Here is a 21893-nt window from a genome sequence, read left to right on the forward strand (position 1 = left end):
CCGGGGCCCTCCCTCTCCCCTCCCCGCGTGCGCCCTTCTGCCTGGTCCTGATGGCCGCGCACAGACCCTGGCAGTCCCGGGTCCGGGCCTGACTCTTGTCTGAAACAGCAGCCCCACTCAGCACCCCGCATCTGGACCCGGCCCGGGCTCCCTGGGGTCGGGGTGGTGGTACCAGCAGCTGGGCACCCTGGCGGGCCGGTTGCAGAATAAAAGCTTGGCCAAGGGCGGGGGCCGTGGTGCCTGCTATGCCTGTGTGGGGCCTCGGGGGCGGGACCGGGCTGTGTCCAGTGGGGGACGGAGCCAGGGCGGTTTTGTGGAGAAAGCGGATTCAGGGTCTTGGAATGAGGAATGAGGCGCAGCTCGGCGGTCGCGGCTCAGACGTGTTGCTGGTTGGAGGCGGGAGGGAGCCGTGACGGGCATCGGGTGGGGGCGCCACGGTGGCATCTGGGTGGGTTGCACTCCCATGTTTGCCGGTGTGTCCCTTTGGCTCAGTGTCACCGCAAGCCCCATAGACCAGTGGTCGGCAAACTCATTAGTCAACAGAGCCAAATATCAACAGTACAACGATTGAAATTCCTTTTGAGAGCCAAATTTTTTAAACTTAAACTTCTTCTAACACCACTTCTTCAACATAGACTCGCCCAGGCCGTGGTATTTTGTGGAAGAGCCACACTCAAGGGGCCAAAGAGCCGCATGTGGCTCGCGAGCCGCGGTTTGCCGACCACGGCCCTAGAGGACTGGTTTCTGAGGCCTATCTGCCCTGGATCCCCTCGGAGCGGTGCCGGAGGGGCTGCCTAGGACAGGCCTGGGCCCCCCACGGCGGCCTGCTCTGCTGGGTGCACCCCCCTGCCGCCCGGAGTCTCTTCCCACTGCCAGGCTCAGGTACGGGGGATGGGCTTCCTGTCCGCGTCTGCGATTCCAGTTCGCCGTCCTCGTCCTGAGGGCCTCCAGCACGGCCGACTGCTGCCCGGTGGCCTCTCCGCCAGCAGAGCCATCCGGGGGAGCAGTGGCACCTGCCTCAGAGCCGCAGAGGAGGCAGGGGCGCCCAGGGCGTGGGCGCTTTGACACCCTGCCCGTGGCTGCCCCCTCCATCCCTGCCTGGGAGCAGCCAGAATGCAGACCCGCCACTGGGCCCAACCACCCACGTGATCTCACTGGACCAGTTCCCGCTTTTTTTTTTTTTTTTAAATATATTTCTTTATTGATTTCAGAGAGGAAGGGAGAGGGATAGAGAGATAGAAACATCAATGATGAGAATCATTGATCTGCTGCCTCCTGCACGCCCATTGGGGATCGAGCCCGGAACCCGGGCATGTGCCCTTGGCCAGAATCGAACCTGGGACCCTTCAGTCTGCAAGCCGACGCTCTATCCACTGAGCCAAACTGGCTAGGGCAATTCCCGCTTTTTATATCAGACTTTCGAGGAATGTATCATTGGTCTCTGCCCCAGTTCCCCTTGTTTTTCCTGAAGAACCAAGAGGGGGGATGGGAGGCTAAGATAAGCTAATTTGTGTGAATTCTTTATATTCAGGAATATATTCTTCATACATGTAGATATAAAAAGATCCTACTTATACTAGTAAGTAGAATCTAATCTAATAATAGACAAATATGCAAATTGACCGCACCTTCGCTAGGACAAAGCCACGCCCACCAGCCAAGCCACGCCCATCAACCAATCAGGACGGATATGCAAATTACCCCAACAAAGATGGCGGCTAATTTGCATATCGTGACAGCATAGAAAGAAGCCAAGAGCTGCAGAAGGGAGCAAAGCTGCAGAGAAGCAAGCAAGCCAGGGGGAGGAGAAGGGAGGAGCGGAGGCGGGGCCGGGGGAGAAGGAAGTTGAGTAGGCGGGGCCGGGGGAGAAGGGGCGGGGCCAGGGGAGAAGGGAGGAGCGGAGGCGGGGCCAGGGGAGAAGGGAGGAGCGGAGGCAGGGCCGGGGGAGAATGGAGGAGCGGAGGCGGGGCCGGGGGAGAAGGAAGGAGAGCGGGCTGGCAGAGAAGGCGGGCCGGGGAAGAAGGGAGGAGCGGAGGCGGGGCCGGGGGAGAAGGGAAAAGCAGGTGGGCTGGCAAAGAAGGCGGGCCGGGGAAGAAGGGAGGAGCGGAGGCGGGGCCGGGGGAGAAGGGAAAAGCAGGTGGGCTGGCAAAGAAGGCGGGCCGGGGGAGAAGGGAGGAGCGCAGGCGGGGCCAGGGAAGAAGGAAGGAGAGCGGGCTGTCGGAGAAGTTAGAAAAGCAGGGGGGCTGGCGGAGATCGCGGGGGCGGGGGACAAGGGAGGAGAGCAGGCAGGGTGGGGTAGAGTGCAGCAGGAAACCCTATTGCAGGATTTTTCCTGCAACGGGAACGCTAGTCCTATATAATAAAAGGCTAATATGCAAATTGTCCCCTCAGAAGTTGGACCGACTGGGAGTTCGACCGCTCGCTATGACGTGTGCTGACCACCAGGGGGCGGTGCAGAATGAAGGAAGGCCCAGCTGGCAGCCGGAAGGCCCCAATCAGCTCTGATCGCAGGCCAGGCCTAGGGACCCTACCCATGCATGAATTTCGTGTACCGGGCCTCTAGTGTATCCATAATAAGAATGTATCTTAGAAGAAGTAGGTTAGGATTGGGTGAAGTGGAGACCCCTCCAGATGCACACCTTTCAGGGGCAGCCCCCCACCTCCCGTCCCCCGTCATTCACCCCATCTTTTCTTCCCAGTCACTGGAGTCTGGTGCCATCTGGTGGCTAACGCGGGGATGGCAAGAAAAGCTGAGGGGGCGGGGAATGGAAGCTTCAGAAAGATGCAACCTTCTCAAAGATGATGGGGACCCGTCCCCAGGTACCCCCAAGAGTTAGACTCACTCAGAGGTTTAGAGGGGCAGGAAGAGGGCTGACATCATAAGGCACACAGGAGGGATGCTGACTGCCCCTCTGGGCCCAGCCCCACCTAGATATTGCTAGAAGCCCTGCCCTCTTCCTGGGAGACTGTCTCCCCTTCCCCGGGATTAGGAGAGTGGAGGTGGGGTGGGGGGGTCAGACAGGCCGACTGAGTCCCTCCCCCTCTGTGTGCTGGTCCTCTGTTAGTGTCCCCAGCCCCCACCCGAGTCTCCAAGTCTGAAGTTCAAGGGCAGCCTAGATTTCTCTCTATGTCCCTTCTCCCTGAGCTCCATGTCAACTGGTCACCAAACTCTTTCTTTTTAAAAATGTCTTTATTGGTTTTAAAAATATATTTTTATTGATTTCAGAGAGGAAGGGAGAGGGAGAGAGAGATAGAAACATCAATGATGAGAGAGAATCATTGACCAACTGTCTCCTGCACGCCCCCAACTGGGGATCGAGCCCACAACCTGGGCATGTGCCCTTGACCAGAATTGAACCCAGGACCCTTCAGTCCACAGTCTGACTCTCTGTCCACTGAGCCAAACCAGCTAGGGCTCTTTATTGATTTTAAAGAGAGGAAGGGAGAGGGATAGAGAGAGAGAAACATTGATGAGAGAGAAACATGGATGGGCTGCCTCCTGCGCTGGGTCAGAGCGCCTGCCCAGCACCATCTATGGCAACTGCTTCCAACCTATTGTCTCGGCCCGAGTCCTCCCCTTAAAATCCACCCCTGTCTGCCTGCCGTCCTCCTTCTAGGCAGCACCTTCCCCCCGTTCACTCCCCGTTAAAAAACCCTCTGTGGATGCCCTGACCGGTTTGGCTCAGTGGCTAGAGCGTGGGCCTGCGGACTGAAGGGTCCCAGGTTCAATTCCGGTCAGGGGTGTGCAGGAGGCAGCTGATCGATGTTTCTCTCCCATCGATGTTTCTAACTCGCTATCCCTCTCCCTTCCTCTCTGTAAAAAGCCAATAAAAATATATTTTTTAAAAAACAAAACCCTCTGTGGTTTTTCTCAGCGCCACCCCGGCATGTCCGGTGACTGTGCATCCTTCAGGATCAACTCAAAGGCAGCCCTGCCCCGAAGCACCCGCCCCGCCCCCCTCAGGCACCCAGCCGGCACTTGCTCTTAGAAAGCACCCCTGTCCAGGGCTGCTTCCGGGGCGCCCCTTGGATGGAGGATAGAAGGGAAAGCAAAACACCACCTTTTTACACAGCTTTGCACCATCGACTGACAAAGGAATGAATAAAACGAGCCACAGCTGAGCGAGGGGGCCTTGCCCTGGCGCCCGCCTCAGGGTTGTTGAGTTTGGTGCTGCGCGCACGGCGCTTCGGCTGGGCCCGCGCGGCGCAGGTTCCATCGCAACCTCTCCTGCTCCTTTATTAGTGAAGACACCGCAGACGGTGGGTGCTGGGAGGCCTGCGCCCCCCCGGGAGTCCTGCGCCCCCCGGGAGTCCTGCGCCCCCCGGGAGTCCTGCGCCCCCGGGAGCCAGCTCACTGCGCCTGCGCTACCCGGAGGCAAACTAATCAAGCCGCCAGGAAGGAGGAAGCCTGCGCCCACAGGTGCCTGGAATCCCCGAACTCAAACGGGGTGGGAGGGCAGGGACTGAGACTGGCCTGTGGGCTGCCCTCATCCTGAGGTTAGGGCGCAGGTTTCCGTGGGCAAAGCTCCAAAGACAACTCCCCGGGGACACAGATACGCCAATCTGATCTCGGTGCGCCCCGGTGCCTGGCCAACACGGGAGCCACGGAGCCACCGCGAAGGGCATGTTTGCTCATGATCTCAATGCCGTGCTGTTCCTGTTGTTTATTTATTTAGAAACAGCAGCAGGAGAGGGGGCTCAGAATCCTCTCCTGGCTCTCCTCGGATCGTGTTCAAATTAAACCTGTCAAAGCGAGTGTGTCCCCTGAGACAGGCGTCACTGCGGCTGGTGCGCCCGCCCCCCCAGCTCCAAGTCCTAGGAAATGTCAGTTTCCACACTGTCCGCGGGGGAGCACGGGGGGGGGGGGGGTGCCGACGCGCTGATTGCTGAGCTCAGAGGCTCTCAGCCAGGACGCATTCAGGTGGCCCCTGCGCCTCCGCCCCGAGAAGCAGGGTCCTAGCCGGCACCCCGACCGCGGGAGGAAGGCGCTTAGACATAGAAGGAAATTCTGACTTTCTCTCCAAGGGGCCGGGAGGCTCCCACCAGAAAGTGCTCCCGTCCTCTCATTAACAACATAAACCTGCAGGAGCGGGTCCAGAGACAGGAAGCAGGGAACAGAGGGCGGAACTGGGAGGGAAGGCGGGGAGGGGGCGGCTGGGAGGTGATGGGCAAAGACCTCGTGTGCAGAGGCATGGCATGGACACAGACAGTGGTGGTGGGGGGGTGAAGGCCTGGGGAGGGGCGGGGAGGGATGGAGGGGCCAATGGGGGGAAAGGGGACATGTAATACTTTCAACAATAAAGATTTTTTTAAAAAGGAAGAAAGAAAATGCTCTTGTCAAGCCAGAGTGTGGTCTTAAAGTGAAAACAAGGGCTAGCAAGACAGGAGACGGGGTGTGTGTGCGCGTGCGTGTGTGTGCGCGTGTGTGCGTGCGTGTGTGCGTGTGTGCACGTGTGCATGTCTGCGTGTGTGTGTGCGTGTGCATGTGTGCATGTTTGCATGTGTGCGTGCGTGTGTGTGTGTGTGCCTGGCTCTGTGTCCACCCACAATTAGGTTTCAAAGGGGCGATGTGAACACCTCACTCATCAAAGTGGCAACGTGGAAAGAGAGTACCTACAGAGAGTGGGCGCCGTGGGGGAGGGGAGGCCCGCTAAGGGGCTGCCATCCCCTCCAGGGCCAGCAGCTGGGCCCACTCCTGATGCTGGGAGCCGCGCCCGTGTGGAGTCCGCACTGGCTGCCCGAGGCCCAGGCCGGGACGCAGAGACAGTGCCCAGCTCGCATCCGGGGCGCAGCTGGGGTGCTCGGTGTCTGAGGGGTGTTAGGGAGTCGGGGCCACAGAAAAGGGGGCCCAGGCCCCGGGGCCAGGGGCTGCCCCGCTCACCCGGGAGCTGCTGGGAGCCGGTGAGTTGGGAAGTGGCCGCACGTGCGCAGCAGCCGCGGCTCCCTCCCGGGGAGCGGAGCGGAGAGGAGCGAGAGGCAGGCAGCGCGGGCCGTCCGTCCGCCAGGCGTGTCCTCCTGGGCTCCTTGGCCCCCAAGAAGGGGCGCTGAGAAGAGGCCATGGGCGTGGGTCTGAGGAGGAACCGTGAGTGTTCTCGGGGACCTGGCGCTGGGGGGGGGGGGGGGGGTGTCTGGTCCCCGCAGGGCGCCAAGGGCCTGGCCGTGCTCTGCTGCAGGCAGGCTGGGTGGGCAGGACGGGCCTGGGCGCTAACTGCCAGGGCCGCTGGGACGTGACCGAGAGGGGCGCTCTGGGCGGTCTGGCCGCAGGACATTCGTTCCTTCGCTCCCTGGGGTGTGTGGGTGCCTCTGACCACGGGGGAGGCTGCCTGTGGCCACCGCACCCCGGCAGCTTGCAACCCCCGTGGAGACAGCCTCATGGCAAAGCGAGGGGGTCAGGAGGCCTTGGCGGGGCTGCCCAGAGGTGCCCCGAGTCCCCGCCAGCGTGTCCTGCCCTCTTTCCCGACGCTGCCCTCCCCATGTCCTCCCCCCCCTTCTCCCCTCCACGGAGGCTCTGTCCTCTCCCTACCCCCCCCCCCCCACCCCTCCTTGTGGACCTGGAAGCAAGTTGGTTCTCAGCTCAGCACCCAGAGGGTCAGGCGCTCTCAGGGTCCTTCCACCCCTGACCCCTGGGGGCACTCAGTCCTGCCGCCCTGTGTGTAGCGTGAGGGGTACCCGTGGCACTGCTTCCCCAGCCCCCCTTGGTGGTGGGCATCTCCTGGGGAGCTTGCTAGGCACCCAGAGGCCTGTCCCCCCTCCCAGAGCTGCTGGATCCTAGTGGCTGGAGGGGGGTGGGGGGCTGGGGAACTCTCCTTTTAAAAATGTTTTGAACATGACCCCAGACAGAGCTCCCCTGACTTCCGTGCACACAGCAGCCCTCTCCCTTCTGCGAGCCGCCCTGGAGCCGGTCTGTGCAGGGAAGGTGGGGATTTAACGCGGGCTATTTATAATTCCCGCCACGGCGCGGGTGTTCGTTTCAAAGCAGTCACGCCAGATGTCGACTTGGAAGTTGAGAGGGAGACAAGCGTTCTTATAAATGAATGTTGCCAGCGATGAGCATCTGAGATTTTGAACACACGAATCTCAGAGGGACAAACCCTCTGATTAACGGCCGCAGCTGTGCGGACGCCTCCTGGCGAGGGGTCGCTGAAGTGGGCGTAGCTGTGGGCGAAGGTCTGACGGCAGGACCTTAGTGGGTCCTGAGTGGGTGCCCTGTGGACCTGCTGCCCGTCTCCCCTCTGCCCACCCTTTCTTCTTGTCCCTCGGGGGCTCCCGTTCCTCTGGTTGGTTTGATCAGGGCCTGGGCTCTGCCAGGAAGTGGAGTGGCTCATCCCGGAGACCGCCACTGGGGGGCGTGCTGCAGACCTGCTAAAAGGATGCCCTTCTATGAAACCCGGTGTGTTTCCCCAGGGCCACACTCCGGTCTCTCCCGGACAGTGGGCAGTCCTGGCGTCCCTGGGTCGGGCTCCCACAGTGGCACTAACTGGTCGTGGTGGCTGGCTTCGCAGCTGCCCGGTGCGTGGGCGGCGTGACGTCGTGTGCATGGTGCTTAACGATTCAGGAAGTCCTCCGACCCCGTGGCAGCACTTGGTCTTATCTTTGACCCTCATGGGACCCGCTCGGTATCCCTGTCTCCGCAGAAGAGGAAACCGAGGCACCGAGAAGTAGAGGGACTTGCTCAAGGCCACTCCACCAGGTGGCAGGCCCAGGACCTAAGCTCAGGGCAGTCACTCCTGCCCTCCCCGCCCGAGGTGTCTGTCTGGATCACCTCCGACGTGGCCACACATCCCGCCTGTCCCTGCCCGGCTACGGGCTCCAGGGGCGGAGAGCGCAGCTCCCATCTCTGGGTCCAGTTGGAGCCCATAGACCCGTGGTCGACAAACCGCGCGGCTCGCGAGCCACAGGCGGCTCTTTGGCCCCTTGAGTGTGGCTCTTCCACAAAATGCCACGGCCTGGTCAATTCTATGTTGAAGAAGTGGCGTTAGAAGAAGTTTAAGTTTAAAAAATTTGGCTCTCAAAAGAAATGTCAATCGTTATACTCTTGACATTTGGCTCTGTGGACTAATGAGTTTGCCGACCACTGCCCTAGAAGGTGCTCAGGGCCCGGAGCTGGGCTGGCTTTGCTGCTGCTCATGTCCTGGAGACCCCAGGCTGGGTACCCAGGAAGGCTTGTCCTGGGCCGTGGTTATGTTTTAGCCGCTTTCGTGGCTCGGCCCCCAGGCACAAGGAGCTGGCGCCGTCCCCGCCTGGCGCTGGGTGACCAGCAATGGCCTCTTATCGTGTTTCCTAAGAGCGTTTGCAGGTCTTGGCCTCCCCCGCTCCCGCCTCCCGGTGGTTACACAGTCTTAACGCGCTGTGCACCCGGGGCCGCGTTCCCGATAGCGTCCCGATAGCGCGCACTTTGATGTGGTTAGAACGTCCCACTCTGGGGACGCAGAGCTGCCCGTGCCAGGGGATCTTTGTTTCTTGGTTTTGAGGGTCACCTTGCAGGGGGAGCGGCGGCTGAGCCTCACTTCCCGGGCTCGCTGTCCAGGCGCGTTTGCTGTGGGGTCAGCCTGGGCCCCTGGTGACACGGAGGGAGCTCCCACCCGGCGGTGCTGACCTCAGAGGGTCCCGGCCCCAGGGGCCCACCGCCCACGGGCACGGCTATCCCGAGTGCTGCCAGGGGCCGGAGGAGGGAGCTAGAAGCAGAGCTGCCCCGGACTTGGTGTTGTAAACTCATGACCTTCCCGCCGTGTGCCTGGCCCTGGGGGGCGGGGGGGGGGAGCGCAGGGTCAGGGCAGGGGTCTTGTGACCGTCCAGACTCCTCCTTACGGGCAAGCCCTCTAACCTCTGCGCCTCCGTCGCCTCATGTGCAGGACATGACACATAGGCCTCAAGACCATCCATCCTCTCACTGGCTTAGCCAAGCGTTTATTGAGCAGCTACTATGCGTCGTGCTGGGTGCTCGTGTGTGGGAGGAAACACCGCTCAGACGCAGGGCCTCTGGGCCCGGGCAGCGTCCTCAGGGGAGAAACAGGAAACCAGCTGTCCCGTGTGGCGTGTTTTTCTGGCGGCTTCCCTGGCTTTTGCAAAGGGAGGGAGTCATGGAGACAGGCGGACGCACTCATGGCTGCGTCCTGGGCCTGAGGGCAGCGGCGTGCTGGCCTCTGGGGAAGGACGTGGTGGGTGTTGCCATGCTGGGGACCAGGCCCGTGTCCCCCTAACTCCTGCCCTAACCCACTGAGGTCCCGTGCTGACAGGCCCCGGGGCGCCTTCCCGAGGCCCTTACACGCCAAGTTCTGGAAACCTCCCGGCTGCCCCTCTCCCAGCACACCCGTGCCAGGCCCCCATGTGGCCACCCCTCTGGCTGCCCAGCCTGCCCTCTCTGCTCCAGCCCACACTTTCCTCTTCCACCGCCTCCAGGCGTCTCTCCTGCCGGGAGGTGGAGGCCGCCATGTGGTCCCACACACCGTGGTCCCAGAGCCCCTGCCTCACCCTGGCTCGGTCCTGACTGTCTGGTTAGCAGCCTGCCCTCTGCGCTGGGAGCTGAAGGCTTTGCTTTCCTTCTCCCCGGATTCCCAGGCTGCGGGCCGAGCGCCTTCTTCCATCGCAGCCCCCGCCCTGACCCCCGGAAGCTGGGCCCCTGTGCGGGCTCAGATGCCGGGTCTCCCCTCCCCCGCCCCCTCCTTCCCTCTGTGTGTGGCACACGTCTGCCTCCCGGGCTCCCTCCTTGTCCTCCCAGCTGCTCATGGGACCCAGCATCTACCCCTCCTCTTCCCAGCTCCTCCTCACAGGGAACCCCGGCCCGCAGCCTGGGGGTGCAGGGATCTAGGTTGGTCATCTCTTTAGATCAGGTGACAGGTCAGACGCTCTGCCTCGGATGCCACTTCGGGGCAGAGTGCGTGTCCCCTGGGCTGGGAGGTCCCTGGACAGACAGGCCCGGGGTCGGGGAGGCGGCGAGGGCAGGAGGGGGGGCCTTGGTTACGGGCCTCTCTCCCGCCCGTCCTGCGGGGCACGGGCCAGGTTTCCGCAGGTGGCACCTGTGTTAGCTTAAGAGTCTTGTTTGGAGGGGACGTCGGCGCGGAGGCCTTGAAGTCCCTGTGCCGTGGGGCCGTGCCCGTGTCCGCGTGGGTGCTGGGAACCCCGGGGCTATCTGAACGTGTTTGCCGAGCGGCCGGGAGTCAGGGGCTATCGCGGCGGCCTGGGCGCGCAGCCAGAGGGCGCCCCACGCTCGCTATAAAGGCTGGGCCGCGGGCACCGGCGGCAGCAACCAGCCCGACGCCCATCATGAGGAGCTTCGTGGTGCTACTGGCAGCCCTCGCGCTGTGCCAAGGCATTGGGATCACCAGGTGGGTGTCAGCGCCTCTCGGGGACGCTCTGGGTGGCTCTCTCCCTGGCGTCAGTTCTCGGGGGGGTCTTTGGAGGCAATGATCGGGTTCCCAGGACAGCCCCCCCCACGCCCCCCACCGTCAGCCTGACTATGGCATGTTTTGGGATCTTTTCCTCTGAGGGCGCCACTCCAGGGTGTGGGCGGTCAGGGACGCTAGGGCAGGGCCGATTCGGTCCCAGCTTCAGCATGGACTTAACTCTGTGCCCAGTGTCCTCGCCTGTGTCAAAGCCAGAGACGGGGTCTCCGTCTCCTGGGGGTCAGGGAGGAGCAGAGGACTCCGTTATTGCCAAAGGCTTTGGCCGGTGCCTGGCACTCTGTGAGAGCTATGCACGCATTTGCTGAACAAAACCAAGTTCTCTGATGTCACAGGCCCTTTGGGGGTGAAGCTCCCCAGTTCTCCTTCCAAAATCATAGACGGTGCTTATTGTGCTGCATGCTGTTAGGTTCCCTTACACTCGCAGGGTCCCCCCGGGTAGATGCTAGTGTTTGCGTTTGGCCGATGGAGAGACTGTTGTTCTGGGAGGGTCTCCGAGCTGCCTGAGGCCACGTGGGCAGAAGGGGAGGAGCCAGGACTTGGTCCCGTGTGGACGTGAACTGTTGACCTCACACGGTCTGGGGTTTCCAGGTTCAAGGTCCCTTTGAGGGAGGCTCTCGGGGGCCCCGTGCTGGGACAGGGCAGCTGGGCAGAGGCACGGCAGCTGCTGTGGGGGATCCGGAGTCGATTAGGAACCAGAGCTGAGCGAACAGGAAGCTTTGGGGGCCTGGACTCGGTACCCCGGAAACGGCCGCACTCCTTCCTTTAGGGCTTAAGTCCTCTTCTCCCCTGAGAGACAAGGGCTGGGAGACATGTCGAGGGCCTTTCATCCCTAAGCCAGGTCCCGGCTGAAGTCACACCGGAGGGCGGGCGGGAGGCACCAGAGGAGACACGAATTCGCAGGCAAGGCTGCCCCACGTGGCATCCGTGGGACGGGAACGACACTCGGAAACCACGTTCCTTCCGGGTCTTCAGACGGCTGCATTTTATTATTCGCAAAGGCGTTCACACCCGCAGTCTCCAGCGGTTCTCCGTCAGCCCCACGGGAGGGCCACGGGGCTCTCGGAGCCGGAAAGGGCAGGGGACCCGCCGAGGGGTTAGGCCGCTGGCTGGTCCAAGGCAGGGCGGGGAGAGGGGCCAGGCAGGAAGGACTCAGCCTGTCAGCAGAGGAGGAGCCGGAGCACCGGGGCTTCGGGGAGCCACCAGGCGCCACCGAGCCGCTTCTGCGGTTTGTCCGTCTCGGTTCTCTCCCTGGGCACCTGCCGCCACCACCCGGCTCCTGCAGCCTGTCAGGCGCTCCCTGGGGACCTCGCTCTGGGCTGAAACCTCTGAGGCATCTTCCCCAGCTTAGGCCCCTCGGGGAGCCGAGCGCAGGGCGGGGTGTCCTGCATTTACTGGAGTGCAGGGACGATGCCTTCCTCTCCGGTGCCTCCGGCGGGTGGAGACTGCGCCCTGTGCACGATGTGGCCCTGGGCCCTGTGAATGCCTGGCACATAGTAGGTGCACAGCAAGACTTTGGAGACGGACGATCATGTGCTTAGTTTCTCAAACCTCAGAGTGGGGAAACGCGTTGGCTGGTTGTAAACCACACCGGCTGAGTCTCCCCCAGCATTGCAGAGAGAGAAAGAACTGGAAAGTGGAGTGCGTGGCATTTACGAAGGGTGGGCGTTGACTTGTGAACGGATGGGAAATGTATTTTTTACTTTGGGTTATGAGAAGGGGTTGGGGAGTGTTGGGGTTAGGGCCGGGCAGGTATCGGAGGCGGGGCAGCCCTGGGGAGGCGGCGCCCTCCTCACCCCCCTCCTGCCTCCCCAGGGTCCCTCTGCACAAGGGCAAGTCCATCCGGAAGGCCCTGCGGGAGCGCGGACTCCTGGAGGACTTCCTGAGGACGCACCAGTACACCGCCAGCGGCAAGTACAAGTCCGGGCAGGTGGCCAGCGAGCCCCTCTTCAACTACCTGGATGTGAGTGGCTCTCCACCCCCACCGGGTGCCACGGACACCCCCAGCCCCACCACACCCCACCTCCTCCCCTCGGACATGGAGGCCGCATCGCTGGCCCTGGGTCAGCCTCACAGCGCTGGGCTCTAGAGGACCAGCGTCCTGCAGACACAGCCCTCGGGGCCCATTGTCTGCCCCGGTCCAGCCTCATTCGGGGACCCGGGGGCCCTGCCTCACTGGGGCTCCGCGGGGATGGGCAGCCGGTGGTAGGAGGGACCTGGGCCCTATGCCTTCCTGGAGCCCGACTCCCTCTCACCCGTCACTCTCGGCAGGAAGCTCCCAGCCCTTGTCTTCTGTCTCCCTCCCTCACTGAGGTCCTCCTCACGCCCGCGGCTCTGGTCCCGGCACGGCACGTGGCGGGAGGTGTGGCAGGGCCGCAGGGTGGCGCCTGGGGCCCGTCCCCGGCTGGTGCCCGCCTCTCTGCCCCGCTCCCGGCGGGTGGCCCAGTGGCCCTCCCAGGCAGGACGTAAGCTTTAATCCAACGTCTGCTGCTGGGGCCGAGGCCAGCGGGGCTCATGGCTGGGGTGGGCGCCCAGCGTGGGGGCTGGGGACCCCTCCCCGGGGAGCCTCCTGCTCCTTTCCCCTCCACTTCCCCGTCTCGGGCAGAAAGCACGGGGCCTACGAAACTGAACAGGCTCCGTGCCCACGTCCTCCTCCCCCGCACGGTGCCCCCCTCCCCCGCACGGTGCCCCCTCCCCCACACGCTGTCCCCCTCCCCCACACGGTGCCCCCCTCCCCCGCACGGTGCCCCCCACCTGAGCCCGCGCTTTGCCCGCCCGCAGTGCCAGTACTTCGGGAAGATCTCCATCGGGACCCCGCCCCAGGAGTTCACCGTGGTGTTCGACACCGGCTCCTCCGACCTCTGGGTGCCCTCCGTCTACTGCAAGAGCGATGCCTGCCGTGAGTGACCTCCCTCCCCGCCCGCTCGGACCCCGGCCGCTGCCTGCGGTGGGCAGCTGGCCAGCGGGCCATGTAGGCGGCAGGAGGCTGGCGTGGACATCCCCAGCCTCCCCGTGTCCCAGGTCCGCGCTCAGCCCCTGCCGATGGCCACAGACCAGAGGGTGTGCGCATCTGGGGCTGACGTATAAAACCGTGTAAAACCGTGTAAAACCGCGGCAGGAGGGGGGAGCGGGGGTTTTTGTTTTGCCTCCACCAGAAGCCAGGGCAAGCTGCGGCCCCTCCTGGGCCCTGTTTCCTTTCTGTGAAAGGGGCTACGACAGGCCGGGGTGCTGGCCGAGTGGAGAGGGAGGGCTCTGACTCATGAGAAACACAGCGGATAGATCACCTGCTTCCCAGCCGTCCCGGCAGTTTGTGGTCCGTCCGCCTCATTCTCCAGAGGAAGAAGCATTCAGAGGAGGAGAGACTGGCCTGAGTCGCAGAGCTGATGCCCCGGCGGCCGCAGGGGAGGCGTTTTTTCTCTCTTATTTTTGTTCGGAAGCCACACAGGTAGCCCTGGGCTCAGAGAGGTGGGTCCAGCAGCAAAGGATGATTTTCTTTTTCTTTTTCAAATAGATTTTTATTGATTTCAGAGAGGAAGGAGAGAGAGAGAGAGAGAGAGAGAGAGAGAGAGAGAGAGAGAGAGAGAGAGAGAGACATCAATGATGAGAGAGAATCATTGACCAGCTGCCTCCTGCACGCCCCACACTGGGGATCGAGCCCACAACCCCGGGCATGTGCCCTGGCAGGAATGGAGCCGTGACCTCCTGGTGCGCAGGACGATGCTTGCGTCCTCTCTTGAGCCGGCTGGCCGGGCGAGGATAACCTTGTTGGTCGAACTCAGGGCTCAAGAGAGAACAGGCTGCTCGCAAGGCCCGCGGGCGCTGGCGAGGGCGGGAGCCCCAGGGCCCCTCTGACCGGCTCTGTGTTCCAGAGAACCACCACCGCTTCGACCCGGCCAAGTCCTCCACCTTCCGGGACCTGGGCGAGCCTCTGACCATCCAGTACGGCACGGGCAGCATGGAGGGCGTCCTGGGCACCGACACCGTCATTGTGAGTGGGCCGCCGACCCTCCCGCCCGCCCGCTTCCCGCCCAGACGCCTGCTCTGGCGGCTTCCCCTCCCCGGTGCCGGTGCCGAGGGTCCTGGACAGGCCCCTGGGGACAGCGAGGGAGCAGGAGCCCTGAGGGGGCTCAGGGGAGGCGGGGCCGTGTCCCGTGTCGGCTTTTCAGGGACGCGGGCAGGTGAATAGGCTACTTGGGCATTAGCCCTTGCTCAGCTGAGGGACACCGAGTGATGGGACACGGAGGGGGCGAGTTGCTGGTACATGCTCAGCATGAGGGTCATGTAGCCTGGGATGCAGGCGCCATCGGTCCATGAAAATGAGGAGGTCGAGGCTGGGAGAGGCACGTCCCAGGTCACTGGGCACGTGAGGTCTTTCCGGTCCATCCACAGCTGTTCCCTGGGAGACGCCCCGGTGCAGCCGGGAGGTCGGGGTCTGCAGGCCGGCAGGGGGCCTGGGGCACCCCTTATCCCACCCCCTTCTTTGGGCTCGGCCCCCAACTTCTGCACCATGAGCCCTGCTGTCTGCACCCTCTACCGTGTCCTCTCTGTCCTTCCTCCCCTACCCACTGAGCCAGTTCCCTCAAAACGGCAGCACAGAGCCGGAAAGGGGCTGTTTCTCTTTAAGCTCCTGTAACTCTGCTCAGCCGAGCAAGGTTGGCTAGCTGGGTGGCAGGCCGGGCTGCCTGTGGCCGAGGGCCCATGGAGGCCGCTCCCTCCTGCAGGTCTCCAACATCGTGGACAGCCAGCAGACGGTGGGCCTGAGCACCGTGGAGCCTGGGGACGTCTTCACCTACTCGCAGTTCGACGGGATCCTGGGGCTGGCCTACCCGTCCCTGGCCTCCGAGTACTCGGTGCCCGTGTTCGACAACATGATGAACAGGCACCTGGTGGCCCAAGACCTGTTCTCCGTGTACATGAGCAGGTAGGTACGGCGCCCGCAGCTGCTCCCAGCCTGGCAAGGTCTGCGGCCGAGGGTCAGGCCGCCCCACGGGGAGTCACCGCACCCGGGCACATCCAGCCTCTGGCCCGAAGGCCCCACACATCCCGGGTGCAGCCAGAGTCAGGGGCCGACGTGGGACCTTGGTTTCTGCCTTTTAAAAAGCAAGCCTGACCCGACCTCTACGCAGGGGCGTTCACTTCTCCCCACAGGGGCGGCCTCAGCAAGCCTGTGTTGATGTCACTGAGATTCGCAGACGTTTAGAGCAGGCTCCAAAGGAGTCCTACCTTCTCCTTGCACAATTTGGGAAACTGAGGCGGGGAGGGACGCTCACCCTGGGAGCTGGTGGCTCCTGACCCCAGTGATGGGCAGCTCAGCTGGACAGAGGGGCAGGGGGGAGGCTGGTGTCAGAGGAAGTCAGGCAGGGGGTGCATTGGTTCATTCATTCATTCATTCATTCATTCACTCATTCACCTATTCACTCAATAGATGTTGGTGGGTCCTACTGTGTGCAGGGGCTGTGCCAGGAGACGGGGAGGGATCAGCAAACAGGACAGCCTGGGAGTTAACTTTTGTCAGGGGAAGCAGACGACGCACAAGGACGCACATATGACGATGACAGGCGTGGGCGGGGCACTGACGGGGAGGTCTGCGTGTGTGAAGCTGAACGAGAACAGGAAGCCGGCCTAACGGAGGGTGTGGAGGGGCCGGAGGCTTCGCTGAGGCACGAGTGGGCGCCGTCCGGTGACACAGAGGGACGGTGGTTTTAGGGCCCGGAGGGGGACGGAGCTGGATGAGGGCAGGGACGGGGACCGCGGGTGGCCGTCCTGTGCCCGTCGTGTGCCGTGTCTCCCGGCCGTGGACAGAGCCCAGGGGAACAGAGGGGTCTGGCGGAGGTGGCGGGTTTAATCCGAAGGTGTGGGGCCTTGTGGACCCTCTCTGCTACTCTCAGCCTCGGTGAGGGGGAGCAGGGCACAGGGTGGCCGCAGGGAACGGCCGAGGGCGGTCCGCGCAGAGCCCGGCAGCCTGGGACCTGGGGCGGCTTGCTCCCGGAGGTCCCCTCCCACAGCCGGGCTGCAGCCGGGCGCCGAGTGCCGCCACACGCCCCTCCTTGGTTTCAGGAACGGCCCCGGGAGCATGCTCACGCTGGGGGCCATCGACCCGTCCTACTACACCGGCTCGCTGCACTGGGTGCCCATCACCGTGCAGGAGTACTGGCAGTTCACCGTGGACAGGTGGGTGAGCGGCGGCCGTGGGCCGGCCCGGGCTCCCTCCGGGGTGGGGGCGTGGGCTTCAGGGTCAGCCCCGAGAAGGGCTGCAGCGCAGCCACCAGAGTCTGAATGAGACACTCCCAAGCCCCCGGCCTTGACAGGCACGCCCTCGCCTCTGCTTTATGCATGAGACGGCGGCACTGCCTGAGCGCTCACTCCCTGCGAGGCACTGCTGAGTGAGAGTGGGGCTGTCTGGTTTAACCTCACCGAAACCCAGCGAGGTGGGTGCCGTGAGGACCCTCGCTTTAGGATTTTTCTAGCAGCCGGTTTGAGCCTCATAACCATCCCTAGGAAGTCGGGAGGGGTCGTTAACGTACCCATTTCATGGAAGGGCAGCCCGAGTGTAGGAAGGTTGGGTAACTTGCCCGAGACAAGTCACCAGCGGGGAGAAAACTCGGTCTCCAGGCAACGAGCGAAGTACCTTCCAGGACATCTGCCATGTGCACGGGACCGCTGTTCCATTGCAGCTTTTGCCCACAGAAGGTGGGGTGGTCCTGATTTAGCCACTGAGTTGGGAGAACATGGTTCCGGGCCTTTTCTCTGAGCTCAGGAAGTTGTGGGGGGTCCAAGAAGGGGTCCCAGGGAAGGGCACTTGGGGGTTGGGCGTCCTCCCTGCCCGGACCCTGGCAGGGGAGGCCAGGGGCACCGGGAGGGAGGCGCAGCAAGGCCATCCGGTCTCCCTCTACAGCGTCACGGTCGACGGTGTGGTGGTGGCCTGTGACGGCGGCTGCCAGGCCATCCTGGACACGGGCACCTCCATGCTGGTGGGGCCCAGCAGCGACATCCTCAGCATCCAGAGGGCCATCGGAGCCACGAAGGACCAGTTTGGCATGGTGAGGCCAGGCCCTTACTCCCCCCAGACCCCCCGAGGGGCCCCTTTGTGCATGGGAGAAACGGCAAAGGGAAATGGCGGGGTCCACAGATGTCATGGTTTCCCGGGAGGCCTTCACGGTGGCCTCCGGTCCCCCCAGCCTGACCTCCTGTCCCCCCAGCCTGACCCCCTGTCCCCCCAGCCTGACCTCCTGTCCCCCCAGCCTGACCCCCCTGTCCCCCCAGCCTGACCCCCAGTCCTCCCAGCCTGACCTCCTGTCCCCCCAGCCTGACCCCCTGTCCCCCGAGCCTGACCTCCTGTCCCCCCAGCCTGACCCCCTGTCCCCCCAGCCTGACCTCCTGTCCCCCCAGCCTGACCCCCTGGCCCCCCAGCCTGACCCCCTGTCCCCCCAGCCTGACCCCCTGTCCCCCCAGCCTGACCCCCTGTCCCCCGAGCCTGACCTCCCCAGGCTCCACTGGGAAAGCAGGCCCCGCCCCACCGCGTGGCTCAGTTCCAGGGAAGGGGTCTCAGCCTGGGACCAGCTCAGCTGCTTCCGGTCACACCCATCGCCCTTAAACATTTTTTTGTGTCAATCACGTGAGGACATTTTCAAAAAAAATACGTTTTTATTGATTTCAGAGAGTGTTAGGGGGAGAGAGAGAAAAAAACTTTGAGGAGAGAGAAACATCCATCAGCTGCCTCGTGCACGCCCCCTACTGGGGATCGAGCCCACAACCTGGGCCTGTGCCCTGACTGGGAATCCACGCCAGTGACCTCCTGGTTCGTGGGTTGACGCTCAACCAACTGAGGGCGCCACCCGGGCTGGGTACACCCATCACCCTTTAGGAGGACTCCTCTCTGGTCTTTTAAAAACACAATTTTAAATGACTTATTACAGCATAGTTGATACTGTGATACAATATTATATTAGTGATTTGACGTTTATATACTTACACAGTGACCACCGCACCAAGTCCATGGCCATCTGTCTCTGTACAAAGCTCCCATATTACTATTTCTCTGTTGTATGTGACACCCACGACTTCCTTCCCTCATAACTGGAGTTTGTACCTCTCCATCCCCTTTCACCTTCCCCACCGCCCCCGCCCGCCCCGCCCGCCCCCGCCCGCCCCCACCCGCCCCCGGGCAACCACCCGCTGCTTCTCTGTGTCTGTGAGTCTGTTGTGCTGGTTGGTTTTCCAGTTTGAGATCAACTGCGGGAGCCTGAGCAGCATGCCCAACGTGGTCTTCCAGATCAACGGCAAAAAGTACCCGCTGCCCCCCTCCGCCTACACCAGCCAGGTATGCGTCTCGGGGGTGGGGTGGGGGGAGCCCCAGGCTCCCCAGGCCCTCCGCCCTCCTGGGAAGTCGGCGAAGTTGGTGATGAGTGGAGGGACTGCATGGAGAATGCAGAGCGTGTGCGTAGACCAGCCGGCCCTGAGGGGGGCCCTGTGGTCCCTGGGCCCCGTGTGTGGCTGCTGCAGCCTCGTCCTGGGAGAAATGGGGCAGGTGGGGAGGACAGAGGCCTGGGTTTGAGGGAGGGGGAGGCAGGGCCATCGACCCCCGTGGGGGCCTCTGTCCACTGCTCTAGCTCCTCAGCCCAGGGGCCTGGTCTGTCTGGGGTGTTCTTAGATCGCCTGGGTTTTGTGGGGACCCAGATTCGCAGCGATTGGGTTTGACCTAATCCCAAGCACCCCAAACTAGCAAAGCCTCGGGTCCCCAAGCTGCTCTGGCCGGTTGTCAGGGCAGGAGGTCATGAGAGTTGGAAGACGGGGGGCTGGAGAGGAAGTGAGGAGGAGTGGGGTGAGGGGGCCCCCCCAGCTGACCTGGGGTCATGTCCCTTGTCTATGTTTTGGGCATCCATTTCTTCACCTGTCGAGTGAGATGAATCTGATACTTGTTTGCCTGCCTTGGCAGGTGATTTCAAGGAGGGAAGGACACAATAGCTGAGAGCCATGGGGGAGAGTTATGGGAGGGGGCGGCCGCTGGAGGCCTGCGGCCGGCGGGCCCCACGTCACCTCCGTCTCACCTCCCCCAGGACTCCGGCTTCTGCTCCAGCGGCTTCCAGGGCGACGACAGCTCTGAGCAGTGGATCCTGGGGGACGTCTTCATCCGCGAGTACTACAGCGTCTTCGACAGGGCCAACAACCGCGTGGGGCTGGCCAAGGCCATCTGACGCGCCCCTGACGTGAGCCGCGCTGCCCCGACACATGCATGCCCGCACACACGTGCGCACACACATGCATGCCTGCACACACGTGGGTCGTGTTTCTGGGCAGATGGTTCTCAATAAATACCACTTCTCTGCAAAGCCTGGCTCTTTGCGGCTGACGTCCTCCACTGTCCTGGGTGTGGCCGTCACGTGGTGTGTTGGGCAGAGCGGGGCCACATGGGGGCGGAGGGCTGGGGACACTGCGGATGGGAGACTTTCACAGGTGAAGGGCCTCTTCAGGTCAAATCCTGCCGTGCTGGCCTCCTCCTTCCTGGGGAAAGGGCACAAAGGGGAGACGGTCGCAGGGTGGCACCTGTCCCGGGAGCTAGGGCTTGGGATGTGGGGCTGAGCAGAGGACTCTGACCGGATGGAGAAAGACTCCGGGTCTGTGACGAGGAGGCGTCTAGGAGGAGACAGTTAGGGGCACAGGCAGAGGGCACCTGGGAAGGTCTGTGGGTCCTGAGGTCGCCGTGACCTTGGGGGAGAACCACAGGCCAGAGCTCCATCCTCAGTTTGGCTCCAAACCTGACCCGCCGCCGGCGCCCGGGGCGTGGCTCCCTGGCCCCGTGGGAAAGGCCCTCTGTTCCCCAACGGGGGGCAGCGCAATGGACCGGGCTCCTGTCACCCCTGAGTCCCTGCCCCTCGTCCTGACCCCACTCGCCCTGCTCGCTGAGGGCAGGTGAGCCAGAGGGCAGGTCCGCCCGGCACTGCACAGAGTGTGTGTGTGTGTGTGTGTGTGTGTGTGTGTGTGTGTGTCCCAGCAGGAGCTGCGGATGGGGTCCTGGTGACAGGTTCCTCTGGGGGCCTCTCATGGGGTCTTAGCTCCCCCCAAGGACAGAAAGATGCCGCCTGAAGGGCCAGGGCCAGTGCTGGTCAGGAAGGCATGGGTGACCTCTGGCAGGGAAGGAGCAGGGCTGGCGGGGGGGGGGGGGGGGCGTGGAGAAGGGGGGGCTCAGGCTGTGGTCCGGGGGAGCTGAGGAGCTGGGGCGGCTTAGCAGAGGCTGCAGGAGGACAGGCTGGAGCCCGGGCCTGGGTGCCGAGCCCTCCAGGGTCAGGGAGGAGAGCCCGGGGCCCAGCAGGCAGTCCTGGCCTTGGCGACTCCCCTAAGCCTCCCTCTTCTTATCTAACAGCCATGCTGCCCGTCTGCCAACAGTGAGAGAACTGGGCCACCGCCATTATTTTTAGGCTTCTCGTCACTTTAAAAAAAAGTGCCAAACAGACTCACACAGAAAAGGTGTTACATTTCAGTGATTTATGCTTAGCACATTGTATTTTAAACATCCAGCGCAACTGAAGTCTAAATATGACCACTTTCATGAACCAGGAGCTTGGACCAAAGGGCCCCTCAGACACCCCGGCCCCCGCGCCCCCCGGCCTGGGGGCCACCCCTGTCCTGGGAGGGCAGCGTCCACGGGAGGCAGCTCCCTCCTGGGCAACGGCCTCTGGGCAGCCCCGTCTGCCTTGGGGCTCTCCTGGCTGCCGAGAGGGCGCTGCCTGGATGCTCTCCACACCCACCCCCTCGGACTTCTCCCTGTCCTTCTGCCCCCTCGGCCCAGCCTCTGCCGGCTGCTGTGGACCAGGCTGGGGGGTGCCCTGCGTGCCCACTGCCCCCAGCCTGGCGCTCGGTACCCAGCGCTGTCTGCTCGCCTGTCTCCCCCGTGGACACTGTGCTCCTCTCAGCTCCATGTCTTGGGTGCTGCCTCCCTAACTCGAGTCTCGTTGGAGGAATGAGTGAGTGAGTGAGTGAGTGAGTGAGAGAGAGAGGGAGGGAGGGAGGCAGGCACTCAGTGAGGTCCTGGGCAGTCCCCTGCTTGCTGCGCTCTGGTCTCCTCTTCCCTCTCAGGTCTCTCTAACCGCCACCCCTCCCCCTCCCATTCCTTATGGGGTGCTCCCGATCCTTTGCTGTCCCCAGGGAATGGCTCCGGGCACTTAGGAGGACGCAGCGGGAGAGAAGGTGGCCGAGCTGCTGCACGTGGCTCTGCGAGGGGAGGAGGGGGCCGGGGAGGACCCGTCAGCACATGTGTTTGCTTATGAAGAGGGCAGCCAGGGGGGCAGTGGGGCTGGGAGGGGCCCTGCAGGGCTGGGCTGACTCCCTGCCCGGGTCCCTGCCAGGGCAGCCGAGGAAGCCTCACGGTCATGCTCACCCAGCCCATCCCGGGCATTTGCTGCAACGCAGCTGCGGCCACGGCCACTCCCAGCACCTGCGCAAGGCCTGGCTCATGCCCTTCCCTTTGCCCAGGGCGCCTTCCCGCTCCCTGTGGCC

At 63.2% G+C, this 21893-nt stretch overlaps 1 protein-coding gene across 1 annotated transcript; it reads left to right on the forward strand.

Annotated features, from left to right (window-relative positions):
- Positions 1 to 10263: 10263 nt before the first annotated feature.
- Positions 10264 to 19594, forward strand: LOC307093396 (chymosin-like; the record flags this gene model as incomplete). Its single annotated transcript, XM_079761470.1, has 9 exons — positions 10264 to 10325; positions 12216 to 12363; positions 13182 to 13299; positions 14270 to 14388; positions 15122 to 15321; positions 16458 to 16571; positions 17296 to 17440; positions 18622 to 18720; positions 19457 to 19594. 9 exons carry the CDS (start codon positions 10264 to 10266, stop codon positions 19592 to 19594), a joined length of 1143 nt encoding a protein of 380 aa, XP_079617596.1.
- Positions 19595 to 21893: the final 2299 nt, after the last annotated feature.

The sequence above is a fragment of the Cnephaeus nilssonii genome, assembly GCF_951640355.1.
Source record: "Cnephaeus nilssonii genome assembly, chromosome: 21".
NCBI classification, from domain to species: domain Eukaryota; kingdom Metazoa; phylum Chordata; class Mammalia; order Chiroptera; family Vespertilionidae; genus Cnephaeus; species Cnephaeus nilssonii.